Below are 19035 nucleotides of genomic sequence, written 5' to 3'. Positions count from 1 at the left end.
TAGGAAAAACATAAGTAATCAACATGTGGCTAATATGGTATAGTTGATTTTACTGAGATGAATATACTACTCATAAACGACTTAATACTTAAAAAAGAGCCCACCATGAAATTTCTTCCCATCAACGCTAACCAAGCTAAGAGGCTGACTAATGTCCTCTGGCTAGTATAAGCAACATATTTCATCTTTTTGTTTTTCCTCATGAGTCAAGGACTCCGTTTGACTTACCTGTGAAATTAACAAACCAGCAAAACACCTATAGCATTCAGTCACCTCATCAAAAACAATTTAACATTGGAAAAGCTGTAATCTTCTGGTTTTAAAATAATTTATTTCATAGGTCTGTTTTAATTTCATGTCTCAGAGCATACATTATTTAACCAAGAGGTGCTGGACAGAGATTGTAAAAAGAGAGGAAACATTTAGGATAAGAAACTGCCTCAATTCCATTAGAATTTGATCCTACCTCGTAAAGTCTTGCTAGGATAAATTTCTATCATACTTCTTTTGTGCTTACAAAAAACATTAACTTCTGAATTTCCAATGTTGTAAATAAAAATTTTTACAATTAAGTATGCATTCAATTGACACACAAGGCAACCAAGTAATTATCAACATTAGCATAATGTGTATTTCCTGTCACTGCACTAACATTAAACTAAACTTCAAACCACAAAAACATTGTGACTAACATTAAAAAGGCAAGCTGTAAGATACTCAAAGCTTATAAAGGACAAATTGCACATGGTTAAGATGGGACATCATTTGACAAGGGCTGGTGTTGTGCATATGGCTGCTTTTTTTTATAAGAAGGCCACCGGCAAACAGGGCAACAGTGTCGGCCCCCAGCCAACCACATCACAATGCAATTCTGATGGAACACATGACCACAAGGCAACCCCATTAGCAAACATCCATTTTCAAAATTCTCTAGGCAAACAACACATTCAGTACAGTGCAGCATATCAGCAGGCCAAGCTAACCAATCAGGTTCCATATCTTCATTAGCATTATATGATCCATATGACCTCCCCTTCCTTTCATATGGGCTGGTCTGACAATATTTATTGGCACATGAACAAGCCTCAGTATCACAGTGACTTGCTCTTCCTGGAGAATTGTGAACTATGCTTTGTTTATCTTCAAATACTTCCTTTTCACTGCTAAAAGTGTCTGTGCTCTCACTGTCTGAGTCATTTTCAATATCTTGAGAACCCTCTGACATTTCCTCTTCAGACTGGACTCCAAGACATTTAAATCGCCACATTGGCAAATTTTTTATGTAATCAGTTGGTATCAGAGGGTGAAGCCAAAGGTCAGGGAAAGCTAACCGCTCCAAGAATAAGTCAGGGTCTTCGTCCCAATCAGATTCTACAGGAAAGTTCTGAAAAGAAGCAATCGGGTGGAAGAGGTAGCTGGTGTACCAGTCCCACAGACTTGATAACCATTCTAAGTTATTGGCATTGACTTCATCATTGTTGTTGTTGCGCCGTCTCTTCTTCTCAAAGTAATCGATTAGTAAACCATGTCCAAGGTACGTACTGAGAAACAGGGCCGGGTGTGAAGAATAGAACATCCAGTCTGCCCTTACCCATGAAGCCAGTGTGGTTGTATTGGAATATCTCAATAATTTTAAGCTATATTCATAAAAGCTATCTAAGTAAGGGAGCTGTAAAAAGCCCAACACAGGTAGCCAGGAAATAATTAATAGAGAATTATATGTCCCTAAAGTGCTTATGAGAACCACAAATCGCTTTATGGTTGCTCCTTGTGTGATAAATAAGTCCATCCAAGCCATAAGATTAACTAGAACCAAGCTCAAAACAAACAGATCATTTACTTCAGGTTGCAATGAGCGCAAAAATGAATCCATGGCCTGAAGGGATATAAATTCACCTGTGTGGTTTCCGTATCTGTAAATTCCTTCAGGAGTTCTAAGAATGTATGATGGCATGTTATATACACCAATATCTGTCATGTAACTCTTGTTGTCCCAATTTTCCACATTAACAAAAATAAACTCAACTCTTCCGGTAAACTTTATACTTAGTGCAGAGAAGAAAGCTGGGGGTTGGTCAAGGTTTGCAAATAGGTATATTTTTACCCAATATTGATCACTTTTATTCCATTCTTCTTTCAAATGTTCAGCATTATAAATGGTTTTGATCCGAGAAGCTGCATGAGCAGTTATCCACTTAAAAATGTGTTCTACTTCAATTTTGCGTCCACTATATTCTTTAAGCATGACTTTCCCTTTAGAAGTGCTTGTTTGTGGGACAGACATAATGAGTGTGGATCGTACCCAGCCTCTTCTCCTGCAGTATCTGTAAGAGAGTAAACTGTTAAGTAAAAGGTAGGCTCACGGATGAGCTAGCTTGCTCATCTTCACTGTTGCACAATTTGTTTCCCCCTAACAAATTTCTTTGGCACTGAAAGATACTCTCTCCTCAAAACCAAATAACCTCCAAAAAATCAAAAGTAGTACCAATACCTGGCAGTCGTACAAGAACAAAAGCAAACTCTCTTTTTGAAGTTTTGTTTCATATCTCTTTATTTTTTTTTTTTAAATAAAAGGCTTTAGTCAAGGAAATCAGCAAATACTTCAGCATCTATTATGTACCTACTACTTCATTATGTGCTATAAGATCCAAAAGAAAATAGGAGAATAATTCCTGCTCACAAGGAATTTAAAATCCTATTAAGGAAACAAACCAGAAGTATAAAACCATATATATCAATTACTAAATAAGAAGTTCAAAAAAATGAGTATCACTGAGAGTTTGAGCTGGTGAAGATTTCCTGAAAGGTTTGGGAACTGAATGAGGTCTTGAAGGTGGTTAGATTCAAATGGGCAAAGAAGAGAGAATAGATTATCCTACATGCTGAGGCCCTGACTTGAATGCAAGTTCCTTGATGGTAGGTGCCACGCTGTACCCATTTATTAACCCAAGCACCTACCCAATACCTGATGCACAAAGGCACGGTTACAAAGTAATCCATACAAAGGCTCACCTAAGAAAGAGCAAGTCCCATACTTTTTTGTATTCTTTCATCTCCTTAACGAAGATCATGAAGAGTAAATACAGATGAAACAAAGTAAGTTTTCAGATTAAGAAGAGATTCAGTTAGAGGGTAAGTAAGTATAGAAGAATTTAACTAAAATTCAATCATTTGTTTAGATTTTTTTTAAAAAGATTTTATTTATTTACTTGAGAGGGAGAACGAGAGCCAAGAGAGAGCATGAGCGGGGTGAGAGGCAGAGGGAGAAGCCGGCTCTCCACTGAGCAGGCAGCCTGATGCGGGGCTCGATCCCAGGACCCGGGATCATGACCTGAGCTGAAGGCAGATGCTTAACTGACTGAGCCACCCAGGCGCCCCCATTTATTTAGATTTAACCAGTGTGGTCATGACTCCAGTCCTTTTGCAAATGGACAAGTTCTTGCTATATTATTTGTGACATCACTCTCCCCCTAAAAAACTAGATGAGAAATGAAATACTGAAAAATAAAAAGCTGTTGTATGACAGTGGAGAGATTGTAAGTGCAACGTTTCCCTTTTTTTAAAAAAGTATTTTTTTCCAAAAACCTACCATGTGGAGTTTTATGCTTTGTAAATTTACCTCAATAAAGTTGGAAAAAAGAAAATCTACCATGCAGGTACATTTTGTTCGTTACAGATTTGTAAATGGATGGTAACAAATGTCCAATTTCTTATTTTGCTATTCAAAATATAAAAATCATAAAACTATAAGTGTTATGCTTTACTTAGTAAACATGGATTATGTGTGTGTGTGTGTGTGTATAAATATATATTTTAAGTTTTATTTATTTCAAGTAACCTCTGCACCCAATGTGGGGCTCAAATTCACAACCCCGAGATCAAGAGTTGCATGTTCCTCTGACTGAGCCAGCCAGGTGTCCCAGCATGGATTATATTTTATTTAAATAAGCACATTACACATTTATATGATCAGATTGAAAGTCTCAACATAGGTCATATGGTTTTATAATGATAATACAATTAGCTGTATCTCAGGAATTTTGTGATATAACTTCAGATAAATCAAGATAGCATGTTATGTCATAAAGACAAGGTTAGTAATGACTCTGAGAAACTGTCTGGGTGACTTGGAATCACAGACCATGATTCAGCTTCTTGCTGAGTTGATCTGCTTCCTTAACAGCATAGATTCCACTAATATCAATATTTCTTTAAGTGAAATGGTTTGAGAATTATGAATTCCTACAAAGATAATATCTTTAAACCCTTAACACTGTATTTGTATAATGCAAAGTAATAACTCATTGACATGAATTCTATTCTTACCCTCCACCCCCAAAAGCAACAAGTCAAATAGATAATTGCCTTATTTACATCCTAAATTTCTTAAAGTAGCTTTAATTTTTAAACTTCATATGATACTTGTGATGAGACATTTCTACTCTTGATCATTCTTTTATCTTTCTATAACTACCTCAGAGAATATTGGTTTCTGAGTTGTGCCATAAATTAAATGCCAATCTTTCTAACAGAAAACCTTATTGTGTAAAACAGGCGAAGAAGGTCTTAGTGCATACATTTCTTCATGTAAGAAAACAAATGTATCATGTGCTTTCTTTTCAGTTCAGTTATATGATAGCTTTAAGGTTTAACCTTCCACATTGATAATACCATGAAAATAACCTCTAGTTCTTAAAAGTAAACCTTTTGAGATCTCAGAGAATTTGAAGACTAAAAATGATAGAAAACATGCTTAGTGAGTTTGTTACTCCAGTTTCTTGTGTGACATTCAGTATTTAAAAAGAAACCTTAATACTTCTATTTACGTAATGTGATTTCTTCAGATGAGGTTTTTGGCCTCCTTGGCCTTCCAGGCCGGCTCTCCAATCTCTCCTTCACTTTCCCTTCTCTGCTTATTCCACAGGCCCTCTACCCTTTTACTCTCACCAGAAGCCCTCCTGACCCATTTGCCACTCAGCTCCTATAATTACAATGTTTTCCATCTACTCTTTACTATTCCCCACCTCTCTAATTCCTTAAAGACACACCCCACCATGTTTTCTACTTTCTCAAAGAAAAGACAAGAGAATAGACGTACCAGCGGGCTTTGGTAAGCTACATTGCTTGGTTGGGGAATGAGAGAAATTAGGGCCAGGCAAGCCGAGTATGCTGGGAAAGAAATTAAAACTGTTGCCCAACAGTCAGGTGCTGCCCAGAGGTGGTGGTCCTGAATATTCTTAGGGGAGCTAACCAAGTCAGGAAACCTGTACTGCTGTACAATGGGACCAGCACATCGGAGGAGGCTGCCCAGAGGCCACCCCAGAGAAGGAACTCCGGTAAAGAAAGCAATACAAACAGCGGAGTAGAGAGTTTGGTGTTTATAAAAATCTGAAATCAAGATGATGATTCAATTATTCAACATACGATTAAAACACTTGCTGAAAAACACTATTCCCTGCCCAGTTATACACCCTGCAATGACATTCCTTTTTTTTTTTTTTTTTTTAATAGGCTCCACACCCAACATGCAGCCCAATGCAGGGCTTGAACTCACGACCCTGATCAAGACCTGAACTGAGATCAACAGTTGGACACTTAACCAACTGAGCCACCCAGGAGCCCCTGCATTGACATTCTGAACATACTTTTCTGTATCTATTTTGTTCTTCTATATTTCCAAAATCCTCAAAAGAAGAAAAAAAATGATCCTGACTAAGCACAGCTTCTATGGAAGAACAGTTCTTACTCTAGTTGTAAGACCTTCCCAATAAAAGGAAACATGAATATGACAATATTGAAACTGATATAACTATGCATCAAAATCTTCACCTTTGTGATGAAAATGAAGGTGAAGTAAAAGTGTTTTTTTCAAAAAGATTTTATTTATTTATTTACGAGAGAGAGAGAGAGAGAGAGAGAGACCATACATGCGTAAGCAGAGGGGGGAGGAGGAGGAGGAGAGGGAGAGGCAGAGTATCCCAAGCAGACTCTGCATTTAGCACAGAGCCTAACACAGGGCTCGATCTCATGACCCATGAAATCATGACCTGAGCAGAAATCACAAGTCAGATGCTAAACTGACTGAGCCACCCAGGCGCCCCTAAAAGTGTTTTAATAACAAAAAATAATAGCTGCAATCAACAAAAAAAATCAAAATTTGCTAAAAAATGATCTGTTCCATCATAAATAAGAGGTGAGATTATGGGCGCCTGGGTGGCTCAGTTGGTTAAGCGACTGCCTTCAGCTCAGGTCATGATCCTGGAGTCCTAGGATCGAGTCCCGCATCGGGCTTCCTGCTCAGCAGGGAGTCTGCTTCTCCCTCTGACCCTCTTCCCTCTCGTGCTCTCTATCTCTCATTCTCTCTCTCTAATAAATAAATATAATCTTTAAAAAAAAAAAAAGAGGTGAGATTATTTGAAGACGAAGGATTTAGAGGAAAATAAATGGAAGTTGTTTATATGTATCTCTTTACCATTCTTCCGCTAGTATAGACTCAGAGTTTTCCAAAGAAAAGCTAGAAAAATTTGCATTAAAATCTGCTAGACTCAATTGATACTTCTGATGCATTTTGCTTTATAAGATTACACCAAAAAAAGTCAAATACTATTTCCTTTAGTTTTTCATGTTAATAGATTATCATTTTCTGTTTTGCTTAGTTTATTTTTGAATTCTTAATGTTATGTAACAATTTATATTAGACTGTAATGTGTTTAACCTTTATACTTTGTAAATTTATTTTTACTTGATATTTTCTAATATATTTATAAATTACAGTGTTGAAATGTATTAATTAGTTCACGGATTTTTTACAAAATCAATTCTGAATATTTTTCAAAAAAATAGTGATACTGACTTTTGGCATTACCTGAAAAAAAAACCCAAAATATTGGCATTATCATTTGTTCTGGTATTGCAATCACTAGTAAGGGAGAGAAAGATTTTTCTCAGAGTCTATTTGGGAATGATGGGATCACACCAAATGCAACTGTCTTTGATAAACAAAGGACAAAAATAACAACGATTTCCTTTTCATTAGAACATTAACACTAAGGCTGTTTTGGACATTTCAACAAAAGGCATCAGAATATGATCAAGATTCTGTGGTGAAGAGAATGTGAATTTTGTGGGTAAATGAGGAGACTGTGAGTTAGTAGATACAAGAATTTTCCTTCTTATCTCCAACTCTTAGGGGATTCTACACCTTAGGGTGTGGATCACAACACCCTATAATACCAGCAAAACAATCTTGAGGTAAAATAAAGCAAACATGGGCTTAAAGAAGAAAGGAAAATCTCAGATTTAACAGTAGTATAGGAGGGTTTTCTACCACTAATGGGCTTCCAATTGGGGCCACATGTAAGGGACATAGATAAGTCAGGTGTATTTCTTACCTTAGAAACTACCTAATGTTGTGAGGTTTTCTACATATACATCATATGCCCCCTCCTCAGCACTAAACAGAACATGCTGTACATGCTAATCTTTTATTAACTATTTTCTGAAAGAGTAATTAAATGAATGAATATATGTAAGTTAAAACTTGATGGCACCAGAAGTTGAAATAAAACGCATTTCAAAGAAATAACTTAATAATGAAATAAGAAATAACACAACAGATGAAATACTGGAGATGATGACAAAAGAAAAGAGAAATGCCTGCAAGGATTCTTGTCTGAGAAAATGGGAAAACAAAACAAAACACAACAGTAAAGAACAGAAAAAGGAAAGGTAGAAAGGGTATCTGTCTGATTAAAGAAAAAAAGAATAAATCTGAATTTGGACATTGGGTTTAAGGAAAAGGACACATCTAGGGGTAGGGCAGATGGAAATAAGTGTCCTCATGAAAACTAGAGGTCAGAATTATGACAAAAGATTTCAATCAGTACAAAGCTATAAATGTGCTAAAGTCTTTTTGGGAAGAAAATTGAAACCAAAAGGACTAAAGACATACTCTTAAGAGTCATCCCCACTAGAAAGAATATAGAAGAATGGGATAGAGAGAGAAAGTCATCTCAGAAGGAAAATAAGTAACTGCCAGTTTATCTATCAAAAACTATTAATCAAGCACCTGTGTAACTAACAGTGTGCTAAACATAATTAGCTTTCAGTTCAAATAGGTTTCTAATATCATTGTCTTCATTAGTTAAAACAATTCTGGTCAGAACTCAAATTCTAAGAATTGCCTAATCAACTCACCTGGGGTCACTGGAACAATTAAAAGTGCCTGTTCGTATTCCAAATCTTGACACCTTTTTCACCATTTTCTCCCAGTGGATTTTACCAACCAAGGGACTTCTGTCATTTGCTATGACCTATTTGCCCAGAAACAAACAAACAAACAGAAACTTTAATTACCTAAAATGAAGTCAAACCAACCACTTATTATCTATAATACATCTTTATCTTTTGCAAAAAGATTCTGTTCCCAGTTATCAATGCAATTCTCGTAGAAGGAACAACTGCCCAACTCAAAAGGCTTAAACCACTGAATACAGTGCATTAAACTTCCACACTCTGTGGCAATTCCATCAAGGGGAATCAAAACCATATTAAAAACCTAGCCACATTCTCCACCCTGTAGGCCTATTCTCTAGAAATACGTTACACAGGAAGAAAAGGGTCTTTGGAGGCATTTCTCTGCTCCAAGAATTTTAAATAATGTAAATAAAGCTTACTAGAAATTATCACATGTGGGTTCAATGAATTCAAATTTCACTTTTTAAAAATATAATTATGGAGCCAAGAGTCAAACACATGTTTTCTATTAAGCTATGTTTTAACTAAACGAATACTATTGTTTCAAAGGCTTTTTCTTAACAATCATGAAAAGGTTCTAACATATAAAAAAAAAAGTTACCATAATGAATTCTACACTCTTGAACTTCTACTTCAAACTTGCAAATAGCTTTCAAACACAACCAAGATTGGGAGAAGGAAAAGATTTTTTAAAAAATAAAAGAAGGAAAAAGGAAAACTGTAAGTTAACCTTCAAAATGTGCCATGGCTTCTTTCTAATCGTTAACACCTTTTCCTTTTATTCCCTAATCTTTCTCCTCTGAATGGAGGAAAGACTTCAACAGACGTACCAGTAAAAAACAAAATTATATGTTAAAAACAAAAACACAAAAACAACTAAATGAGAACTTAAAGGAAAGCCAAAATGTCTAAAGTCTACACGAAACCATCTGTTTGATTTATTTTAAACCTAGGGTATATAGGCCAAGTTTATTTTCACAAAGGCTATGTAACTGATGTTATCTATTCAAAATCACAACACAATACTCTGGGGTCCTTTCTGGGAAGAAGGGCCATTTTCATGTTCATAAAGCCTCCAGGAAATGAAATCCCAGGGGTGTGTGTGAAATGACTGCCAATATGTACCCCTGGGAGACACAAGAGTGGTATAGCTAACTCACTGTGGCCTCTCTGCTGGGAAGCCTAATAAATTTCAAGGTTAGCAGAAAGAGAGCATGTGGTGGTGACAAATGACTTGAAATTCACTTTATGTCCACTAACCCCTAGCATATACCATTGCTACCATCATCCCCACATCTATAGAGACATACATGCTACATGTAACATTTTGTAATAATTCTGATGCTTCATAAATACATAAACGCATACACAATTTAAAGCATTAAACAAATGGTTTTGATGTGCCTTTTTTTTTTTTAAAGATTTTATTTATTTATTTGACAGAGAGAGACACAGTGAGAGAGGGAACACAAGCAGAGGGAGCGTGAGAGGGAGAAGCAGGCTTCCCGTGGAGCAGGGAGCCCAATGCGAGGCTCTACCCCAGGACCCTGGGATCATGACCTGAGCAGAAGGCAGACGCTTAACGACTGAGCCACCCAGGCGCCCCACTGATGTGTTTTTTTTTTATTTTATTTTATTATGTTGTTAATCATCATACATTATATCATTAGTTTTTGATGTAGTGTTCCATGATTCATTGTGTGCTTTTTAGTGAAAATAGAGGCCTTATTGAGGGAGACACAAATTATTTATTCAAATGCTCAGATGGTGGAGGTAACCAGGAAGAGGGCAATCTGAGGACATGGAAGCTCTTTCTGAGGAGGTTCACGCCAGTTACGTTACCCACTAAGTCCCTAGCTCTCATTTTTCCATGGTCCAAAAGGGTTGGATATATTATATCTGAATAATCAGGAAGAAAAAGCAGGGCATGCATTTGTTTTCTTTTTCCCCCTACTACTCAAGAGTCAAAATGGTAGTTCTTGTTTCCATCAAGTAATCAAAGAAATCTTGACTTATTTTTCAGATTACTGAGGTTTAAGAAGTCTCTGTGCAATCACACCATCATACTCCCTACTTTTTAAAAGAATTCTTAAAGAACTTTTCACTTCCATTTCCTGATCGAGGCTGCAAATAACCCAAACATTTCAGGTCAGTGTTTATAATGACACTGCATCAGGGGTTAATTAAGAGGTTGTTTTAATCAATGTAAGGTATGGCCCTAAGTCTAGGGGCATCTTTCAGTGAATATCCTGACCACTTTACAGGTATCTTTCAGACTTACAAGAGCTCCAATGCTAGGAAAGGAAGTAGGAATGAGAGGGGGTCATTGGCAGGCACTGCTGGTTACAGCACAGAAAACATAAGTTTGTGATCAGAGGTAGGACATCCGAGCAGGTACATAACAATGTTTAACCCCAGGGCCTTATTTATTCAGCAAGCTGTACCCACGCCTGCTTTTTGAAGAGTTTAATGATTCCTAACACAGAGAGCCTCACAAAAATGAAAACTCCCCTAGGTATTCATTGCATGGAAGCATTTTATTTGACTCTGAAGTTATATTTATGCAATTAGAAATTGCTCTGTTCAATGCCCTATATAGTTCTATTATTCAACTTAAGGTTTAGCATAAATTAAATTTTGTAGAGGCTGAATTAAACCACTACTAAAAATTTTAATATTTTCACAAAATAACCCATCTGGCCGAGTCACATGGCACAATCAAATACTCTAAGCCTATTACTACTGTGTCACACCAGTAAGAGTTCCCAGCTTAGAGCTCATATCCAAAAGTATGCACCATGATTCTGAGAGGCACTCACATTGCTGGTCTTATTAAAAGCAGAGACATATTCCTCGGCAGTTCAGGAAAGATGTTGTGTTCTCTGTGGGGAATATTTTCAGAGACTAGAAAAAAACTAGATGAAAGTACAGCCCAAGTTCCAAGTCTGGAACAGAGTTGGCAGCATAAGCTGGAAGTGAAGGAATCTTTCCCTCCCCCTTCCCTGGTATCTGCCTCTCTAACTGGCATCCCTACACTTGCTCACCATTGCATTTCCTGCAGCTAGTATAGTGCCTAAATCATATGGGTACTCATTAAATATTTATGTTTAACTAAACTATTTCAGCTTTTTATAGCTTAGTAACTTCATTCTTCTACTTCTGACTATACAAGTTCTCTAAAGCCACCAAATTTTTGGTATCTGTTATAAGTCCCTTCCCTAGCAACCTATCATCTGGAATACTTTCTGGACAAACATTAGCATAAATAGTACCTTGCTATGCAATTGCATATTAATGTTCTTGACCTGGTCAGACACAAAGACTTTCAATTCAACGAATTTAAAAATATACTTTTTCCGGAAAAAAACTACCACAAATTTTCCTAGGTCCCACTTCACTAATAGAGTTCTTTAGGATCTCTCAAGATGCTAGCACCATCACGGGCCATCTAACTCAGCTGAAAGATAATCATATACTAAGATTTTTACTGGTCTACACATTTTAGTAAACCAAACTATAAGCTGTCTTAAGGCACAGGCTATAGGTTATTCATCTTTGTGCCCTCAGTGCTAATCCTAAGGTTCAGTTAGCACACATTAGATTTCAATAAATATTTGTTAGATGGTTAGATGAATGGATGGAACCAGTGGTTTGCTGGTAGAGGTTTAACAACTAGCTCTCCAAAAGAAAAAGGGACTTATTTCTATTACTTGCTGGTTTCCTTGGTATAAATACTACCATATGGTGATTTCAAGTTACCAAAGTATTATCTTTTTTTTTTATTTGATAGAGAGAGAGAGAGAGGGCACAAGCAGGGGAGTGGCAGGCAGAGGGAGAAGCAGACTCCCCACTGAGCAGGGAGCCCGACATGGGGCTCGATCCCAGGACCCTGGGATCATGACCTGAGCTGAAGGCAGACAACTTAACCGACTGAGCCAACCAGGCGCCCCATCCAACATGTTATCTCTAAACATGGAGCTGGGAAGAGATGTTAACAATCACCCTTCATGAAGCAGTATGAGCTGGCTCCAGCACATCACGCATGGAACTGTGTCAGATAGTGTGTGATGCTAAGTGCCCATATTTTCTGATGTCAACCCCGTGTAGTCCAGTTAAACTTACAAGGAAAAATTGGGCCTCAGATTATTGTCTATTACCTTCCACATGTACTATAGGTGTTACATTGGTATAAGAAAAAAAACCATATACTTTTGCCTAATTTTTAGAGGTGGGTTTTATTACTAATCAGAACATATGCCATATAAATCTAGGCTAAATTAAATAACAAAACTCCATAGAAGAGGAGTGCTGGGCTATGATATTTTCTGCAGCTCTCAGTATTTCATTATTTTTTTTCCCAAGATTTTATTTATTTGTCAGAGAAAGAGAAAGAGGGAGATAGAGCACAAGCAGGGGTAGTGGGGGAGGGAGAAGCAGGCTTCCCGCTGAGCAAGGAGCCCAATGCAAGACTCGATCCTAGGACCCTAGGATCATGACCTGAGCCAAAGGCAGACACTTAACCGGCTGAGCCACCCAGGCATCCCCCAATATTTCATTATTAATGGGGAGTTTCTACTTTCAAAATCATAGACCAACTTAAATAAATATATGCAAATTGTATAAAATCATTAAAAGTGAGGACAAGTGATTGACAGAAACAATGTCAATGGCATTTAATTATTTCCTTGGTATCCCCACTAGCTTTCTTTATGAATAAACAAAAATAAAAGTTTTTCACCATACAAAATAAATGATAAAATGGCTTGCCATGTATTTCACCTTCAGAGTAGTGTCATGAAAGGAATAAATAGGTTAGAATCTCCCAGGATAGAACTATTGTCTAGAACAAAGCTAAACAAGTTTTAAGATAGCTATTAACTCTTTTTACCAAAGAGGAAATATAGTAACATAATACTTCAGTAAATATTGACCCAAAGCTTTACTTTAAATCACATGATGCTTTTCACTGCTACCTCAATTCCAGTGACAGTAAATTCCTTAGGATGGGGATAAAGCCAGTAGGGAACAAATATCACAGTCCTTCATTGAACAAGGTCAAAAAGGAGAAATAGAAATGTTAAGATAGGATGAACCCATAAAACCCAAAGAGCATGCTAACTTTTCCATTTCAGAAGCCTAGCCATTGTTCCATCTGCCTCTCTAAGAGTTTTCTGAAGAGAGAGAGAAAAAAAAATAACTGTCTTCAATTTGTGATGCTCAGAAGATTGGGTGGTGGTAAAACCAAAGAATCCAGAACACTAAAAGATAAATAACTGATGAGAGATATGAGCTGAGGTTAGGAACAAAGCAGGAAAACTTAGAATGTTAGAAAGAACTGTTAGGAAAAAAGAGGACTCAGTTGTTCCATGGGTTACATAGTATATTGATGATAAAGATGTCCCATATGTATTGCTGCCTGGAAAACTAAAATTAGTTCTTTTCACCTCGTATTACAGAGAATGTAGGATAGACATGGAAAAACTTGACATGAAAGGAGCATCCTAATACTCTGGTTCAATGTAAGGATAATTTATGAGCATTAATACATCTTAAAACAATTAAGAGAAAGATAAAAAGGCCATTAACATGTATCATGCAGAAAATAAAAGTGTGAATTGCACAGAAGATAGGAATTACAAGAAATATAGGATGAATTAAATAAACTGTACAAATTCAATTTTTCCCATGTAGCATCACCATTCCACATTGGTGTCACCAAAAAAGATAATAATCAATCTAGATTACCAATCCATTCCAAAAAAATAATGAGCTATGTGATGGAATAGCTAAGTCATATACCCATTTATTAAAGTCATATTTTCTCTAAATAAGTAAATCCAGACATCCTTTCAGTGACATGATTTATGAAGCCTAAAGTGCTAATTATCAACCATATGCCATCTAACTGCATTTTTTCTCAATAAATACAAAAGAAAACCATAATTCATAGGAGTAAGGAATGATGTTAGAAAAATGGGAGGAAAACAAAGAATTCTGGTGTGCTTAAATATTTCTTACACAGGATACCTAAAATAAAGGCAATCTGAAGAGGATTGAACTGGCCAGGATCTATGCATAATCAAAAATTTAAAAAAAAGACAGAACAAACTGAAATTAGCTTTTTAAAATAAATAGAAAAGAATAATTCAAATTACTAAGAACAGAATTTTAAAAGTTATCCTTCAAAAGAGATTAGATAAATATGACCTAAGCTGAAAGAATGACAAGCAACTGAGAGAATACTTAATCTTGTTTCTAACATTTTCAATTTAAAAACAAAAAACCAACAGCCCTCTTTTAAATGCTTACACCACTGTCTGTGCTGATTAGCTTAGCTGGTGACTTCAGAATGTGTGAAGACAGGGTTTCAATCTCAATCTTCTCAGTTGTCCTGCCAGAGATTGTTCTTCTAACCCAAGACAGCCATCTGACAGATGTAAGCGACTGGCCCCAAGAGACACAAGCCAGACACTGGTGATCAGTACAAATCCTGAAGGTCACTGGAAAAATTAAATGTATGTCCTACTACCATGAACACATGGAAAACCACATACATTCCATTTTTCTTAGGAGTCATTTTTCAACTACTAATAGCTTATGAGGCTTATTTAATATTTTCAGAGGAAAAAAATTTAGTGATTAGAATTTATAATGCTAACATTCACTATCATTATTTGTTCTTCATTTCATTCAAGTGTCCCCTTATCAGAATTTTTTGCCACTCTCAGTCTCCTTATTTTTCTTCTTAGCATTTTCCACTAACTTGATGCTATATTAAATATTTACTTATTTATTGCATACCTCTCTCAACTGGAATGTAAGCTGCCTGAGAGAGCAAGGACTTAGCCTGGTTTATGTTCCTAGTCTATCTCAGGGCCTGGCATACAACTAACTGCTAAATAAACTATTTGAATTTTGTCACCTATTAACAGGGTTTAATCCATGTTTATCTTTAATATTATTTTTTTGTTTGAGAGATATATTTGTATATTTATATTTGAGAGAGAGAGCGAGAGAGCAGAGGAAGGGGCAGAGGAGGAGAGGGAGAGAGAATCTGAAGCAGGCTCCATGTTTGCATGAGGGGCTTGATCTGCGAGATTATAACCTGAACCAAAACTAAGAGTCAGAGGCTTAACCGACTGAGCCACTCAGGTGAACCCCAGGGCGGGGGGCCTGGGTGGCTCAGTCGATTAAGCATCAGCCTGGGGCTCAGGTCATGATCTCAGGGTACTGGGAACGAGCCCCACATCGGGCTCCCTGCTCAGCCGGGAGTCTGCTTCTCCCATTCCCTCTGCCCTGCCTCCCCAGCTTGTGCTTGTTCTCTCTCTCAAATAAATAAATAAAATCTTCTTTTAAAAAGTCTTAAAAAAAAAAATTAAAGAACAGTAGATCATTTAAAGCCTAGAATATATGTTAATTAGTGAACCAGAATGTGCTAATTATCTATAGGTAGAATCCTATATACTAAAAGAATATATTTAGGCTTTTGACATGGCTTTTCCAAGTTTGGAAGGTGTTCAGCATCTATTTAAAATTCATCTCTGTGGGATCATTCAATTATTGGACAAACATTTAAACAGAGAACACAGGTAAATGGGACAGGCTAGTCAACTCAACCTCAGTAAATAAAACTAAAAATTATCAAAGCCAACAAGTCTTTCTTGATCAGACCATCAGATATAAGTATCTGGGAAAGGAAATGGAATAACTATTTACTTATAAATTAAAGCTTTGGAGATACTAGTTTATTTTCCAATACCAATTAATTCACAGAGAGATAAACTAGAATTTGATGGTAATGTATAGACTATACCCATAACCTCCCAGGTTCTCCCTTTGCTGAATTTAAAAATTAGACTTAGATTATTTGGCAGGTAAAAGGTCAAACACAATAGGAAGACTGCATGTAAAGGAAAGTGATGAATAGCTAATGTAATCACCCAAAGAATTCCCAAATCTCAACTCTTTACTCTTTAGCTCCGTGGACCACAGTATTATTCCATCCTCTTTAGATGTATATGTTTTATTTGAAGCCTGGTACAACAGAAAATCTGTCTACCCATAATTATGTTGCAAATCTATGACAGGACCAGATCTGCATCTAAGTTCTCTGAACTCCTAGCTTTTTCTACCATATTTGACATCATTGTCCTCAGAAAGAAATATGAAGAAGCAATTCTGATTTTTATACCCTGAATCAAACAGCTAACCCCAGTGTGAAATGACAATAGTACTGGACAAGACATCTGGGGTCCTGGGATTTGATCCTGATTCAATATTCATAATGTGAGCCAAAATCATGCTGTTAATTTACTAGATATTTTACTTTAAGTGATCTTATATTTTTAACAATTTAAGTAACTTTAGCCTTGCCCTAAATCATATTTATGAAATTACATGTTCAATATAATATTGACTTTTCTAATTTGCATTAAAATCCATAAACGATAATGTGTGCCCACTCATTTACCATCAGTGGTACATAAGCATTCTCTGCGAAGCCCAAAAGACTATTTTTTAGGCCCTTCATAGCTCTATAACTCAATCTCTGTGAAGCATAAAAGACTATTTTTTAGGCCCTTCATAGCTCTACAACTCAATATGCTAATTAATTTTCAGTTTTGATATCACAAGAGTTTAGGGTTTAAAAAAAAATTATCATTTCATCAACTTCATAAACAGAGTAATGAGCACTCTCCACCACTCCCCAAAATATCTCGTCCTCTATAGTCACAAAGTTGGCTATTTCCCTAATAGCAGGATTTTCTTACTATAATTTACTTCAGGGTTCTTCCTTTAGATACAAAAGTCATTTGGATCACTGACTTAAAAACTGGTTAACCAAAACTGAAACAGTGCAAATCGCTCAACAAAAGAAATATATCTGTGTATTTCTTAACTTTAATGAAGATCCAGCAACTACAATGGATTTGTCAACTCTCTTTCCCCAAAGCTTCCTTTCCCCCCTCTTCACTTCTCATTTTCCTTGGTCTGCAAAACCTCTTTAAGAGGACAGTGGAGCCTCCCTATGAGGACTGAGTTATGTTTAAGAAACATGACACAAGTACACAGAAGTGTCACTAGCTGGTGAATACTAGTCTGGTAAAAATAATTTCACTTCTGTCACTGTTTCTGATACCTGAACCAGCCAGATGCCATCTTTTGTGTCTTCTACAAGCTCATAGAAGTGCATTTCACCACTGAAATTGGTACTAGAAACGGATTCAGATGCTTCTTCTTCCTTGAGTGCAGAATAGAGCTCACCTTCCATCAAGTCACCTGAAGAACGGAAAAAAATAACACTAGTAAGATTTCAAAACTTCTACATTCTCAGGGTGGCTCAGATCTGGGTGAAGCATCTACCCTGGGCTCAGGTCATGAGCTCCAGGTCAATAGGGAGTCTGCTTCTCTCTCTCCCTCTGCCTCTCCCCCTGCTTGTGCTCTGTCTCTCTCTCAAATGAATAAAATCTTAAAAAAAAAAAAAATTCTACATTCCTAACTTCAATGATTAATTCCATTTTACACTGTTAAAAATCATGTCACAGTATTTCTAGTTCAGTCTACAGAAAAGTAGAACCTGAATATACCTACCCATTTAAGATTCACTCAGTAAAAATGTCATAAAAACCTACTATGTGTCAGGCAAAAATCCATCTTCTTATGGAGCTTATATTCTAGTGGGGTCATCACATAATTTGTTAGAAATTACTTAATTTCCTGGTAAGTCCAAAAAGCCATCACAGTATTACTTAGTTTTGTGTATAACATGCCGGGCTTCAAATAATTTTTAAACAGTGATTTATATACTTCTGACTTACAAGATTTAGAAATGGGTTTACAGAATTTGCCATTAGCACCTGCTTAAAATAGCAATAGGGTTTATAAGACTTGAAGGTTAGATATAAAAGATTACCTATAAGAAAAAAAACCACTCATACTCAAATTTACTGTGTAAATTGAGAACTTCTATCATCAAATAAAAAGTAAACACTAATGTCAAATTATTTTAATTTTTGCCTTAAATGTGAAAATAAGCATGACAGCAGCAAAATCATTTACAATGAATATCTAAATTATAAAGTTAAATTGCTATACCAAGACTTCTCTGCTATAAAATGTGTGATCTGAGTCATACTTTTGTGGGCTGTGTGTATTCTTTAAATGATATGTGCATTCCTTGTACACCCGAAGTGACAAGTATTTTTAGGCCCAAAGGAAGCAACACTAAATAAAAGTCAAAAGAAAAAAGTGTTGTTAAATTTTTTTTACCATGAGAAATGATTTAGCTTTGGCAGTTAAGATACTTCTAAACCTAGAAAATTCATTTATTAGAGATCTTTACTCCATTTCCCATCCCCCACCCCTGTGGTAGAAGTCAGTCACCATAAACCAGTCAGTAAACAAGAGGCAAGAAAAAAAATGGATTTTATGTCTTCTCTTAAAAAAAGCATCGCATCTACAGAGGGTTCCCTCCTCTACCCCAGTAGTGAGATACAAATTTGATAATCCTCAAGGTTGGCAAATATGTAGTGCTAAAGTCCTCTGGAGTTAGTATTCTTGTCTATCCCACAACAAGGGCTATAGGGTACTAAATAAGGGGAAAAAAACTGTCTTGTAAAAGACACAGCAGATATATTTGAAACAAAAAAGATAATCATCAGTTTCAACTGCTTCCTACAGCAACTCAGAATGTCTTTCTCAAGTTACAGTACATTCCCCTTCTAGGACATTTACCTAAACAAAGATATATTTTGTCCAGGGGTGAAAATATTAACCATA

At 36.3% G+C, this 19035-nt stretch overlaps 1 protein-coding gene across 3 annotated transcripts in view; it reads right to left on the bottom strand.

The window, feature by feature from the left end:
- Positions 1–19035, bottom strand: part of RNF103 (ring finger protein 103) — a 113599-nt gene that overhangs the window by 92973 nt on the left and 1591 nt on the right. The window contains exons 2-5 of one of the 3 annotated variants that reach the window (XM_028122329.2): positions 17396–17535; positions 14566–14700; positions 8197–8312; positions 312–2324 (exon numbers count right to left, since the gene is read on the bottom strand). In XM_028122329.2, coding sequence (XP_027978130.1) covers positions 749–2324; positions 8197–8312; positions 14566–14700; positions 17396–17535 — 1967 coding nt within the window. In that variant the 3' untranslated portion in view covers positions 312–748. Of the gene's footprint in view, positions 1–311; positions 2325–8196; positions 8313–14565; positions 14701–17395; positions 17536–19035 lie in introns of those variants that run through there. The other 2 variants (XM_028122330.2, XM_028122332.2) reach the window with 2 other exon arrangements.

This window comes from Eumetopias jubatus, unplaced genomic scaffold (assembly GCF_037043125.1).
Source record: "Eumetopias jubatus isolate StellerSeaLion01/CBP00866 unplaced genomic scaffold, mEumJub1_p1.0 scaffold_9, whole genome shotgun sequence".
Classification (NCBI taxonomy): Eukaryota; Metazoa; Chordata; class Mammalia; order Carnivora; family Otariidae; genus Eumetopias; species Eumetopias jubatus.
The sequence above is the reverse complement of the archived record's forward strand: the minus strand, read 5'-3'. Positions and strand labels throughout refer to the sequence as shown.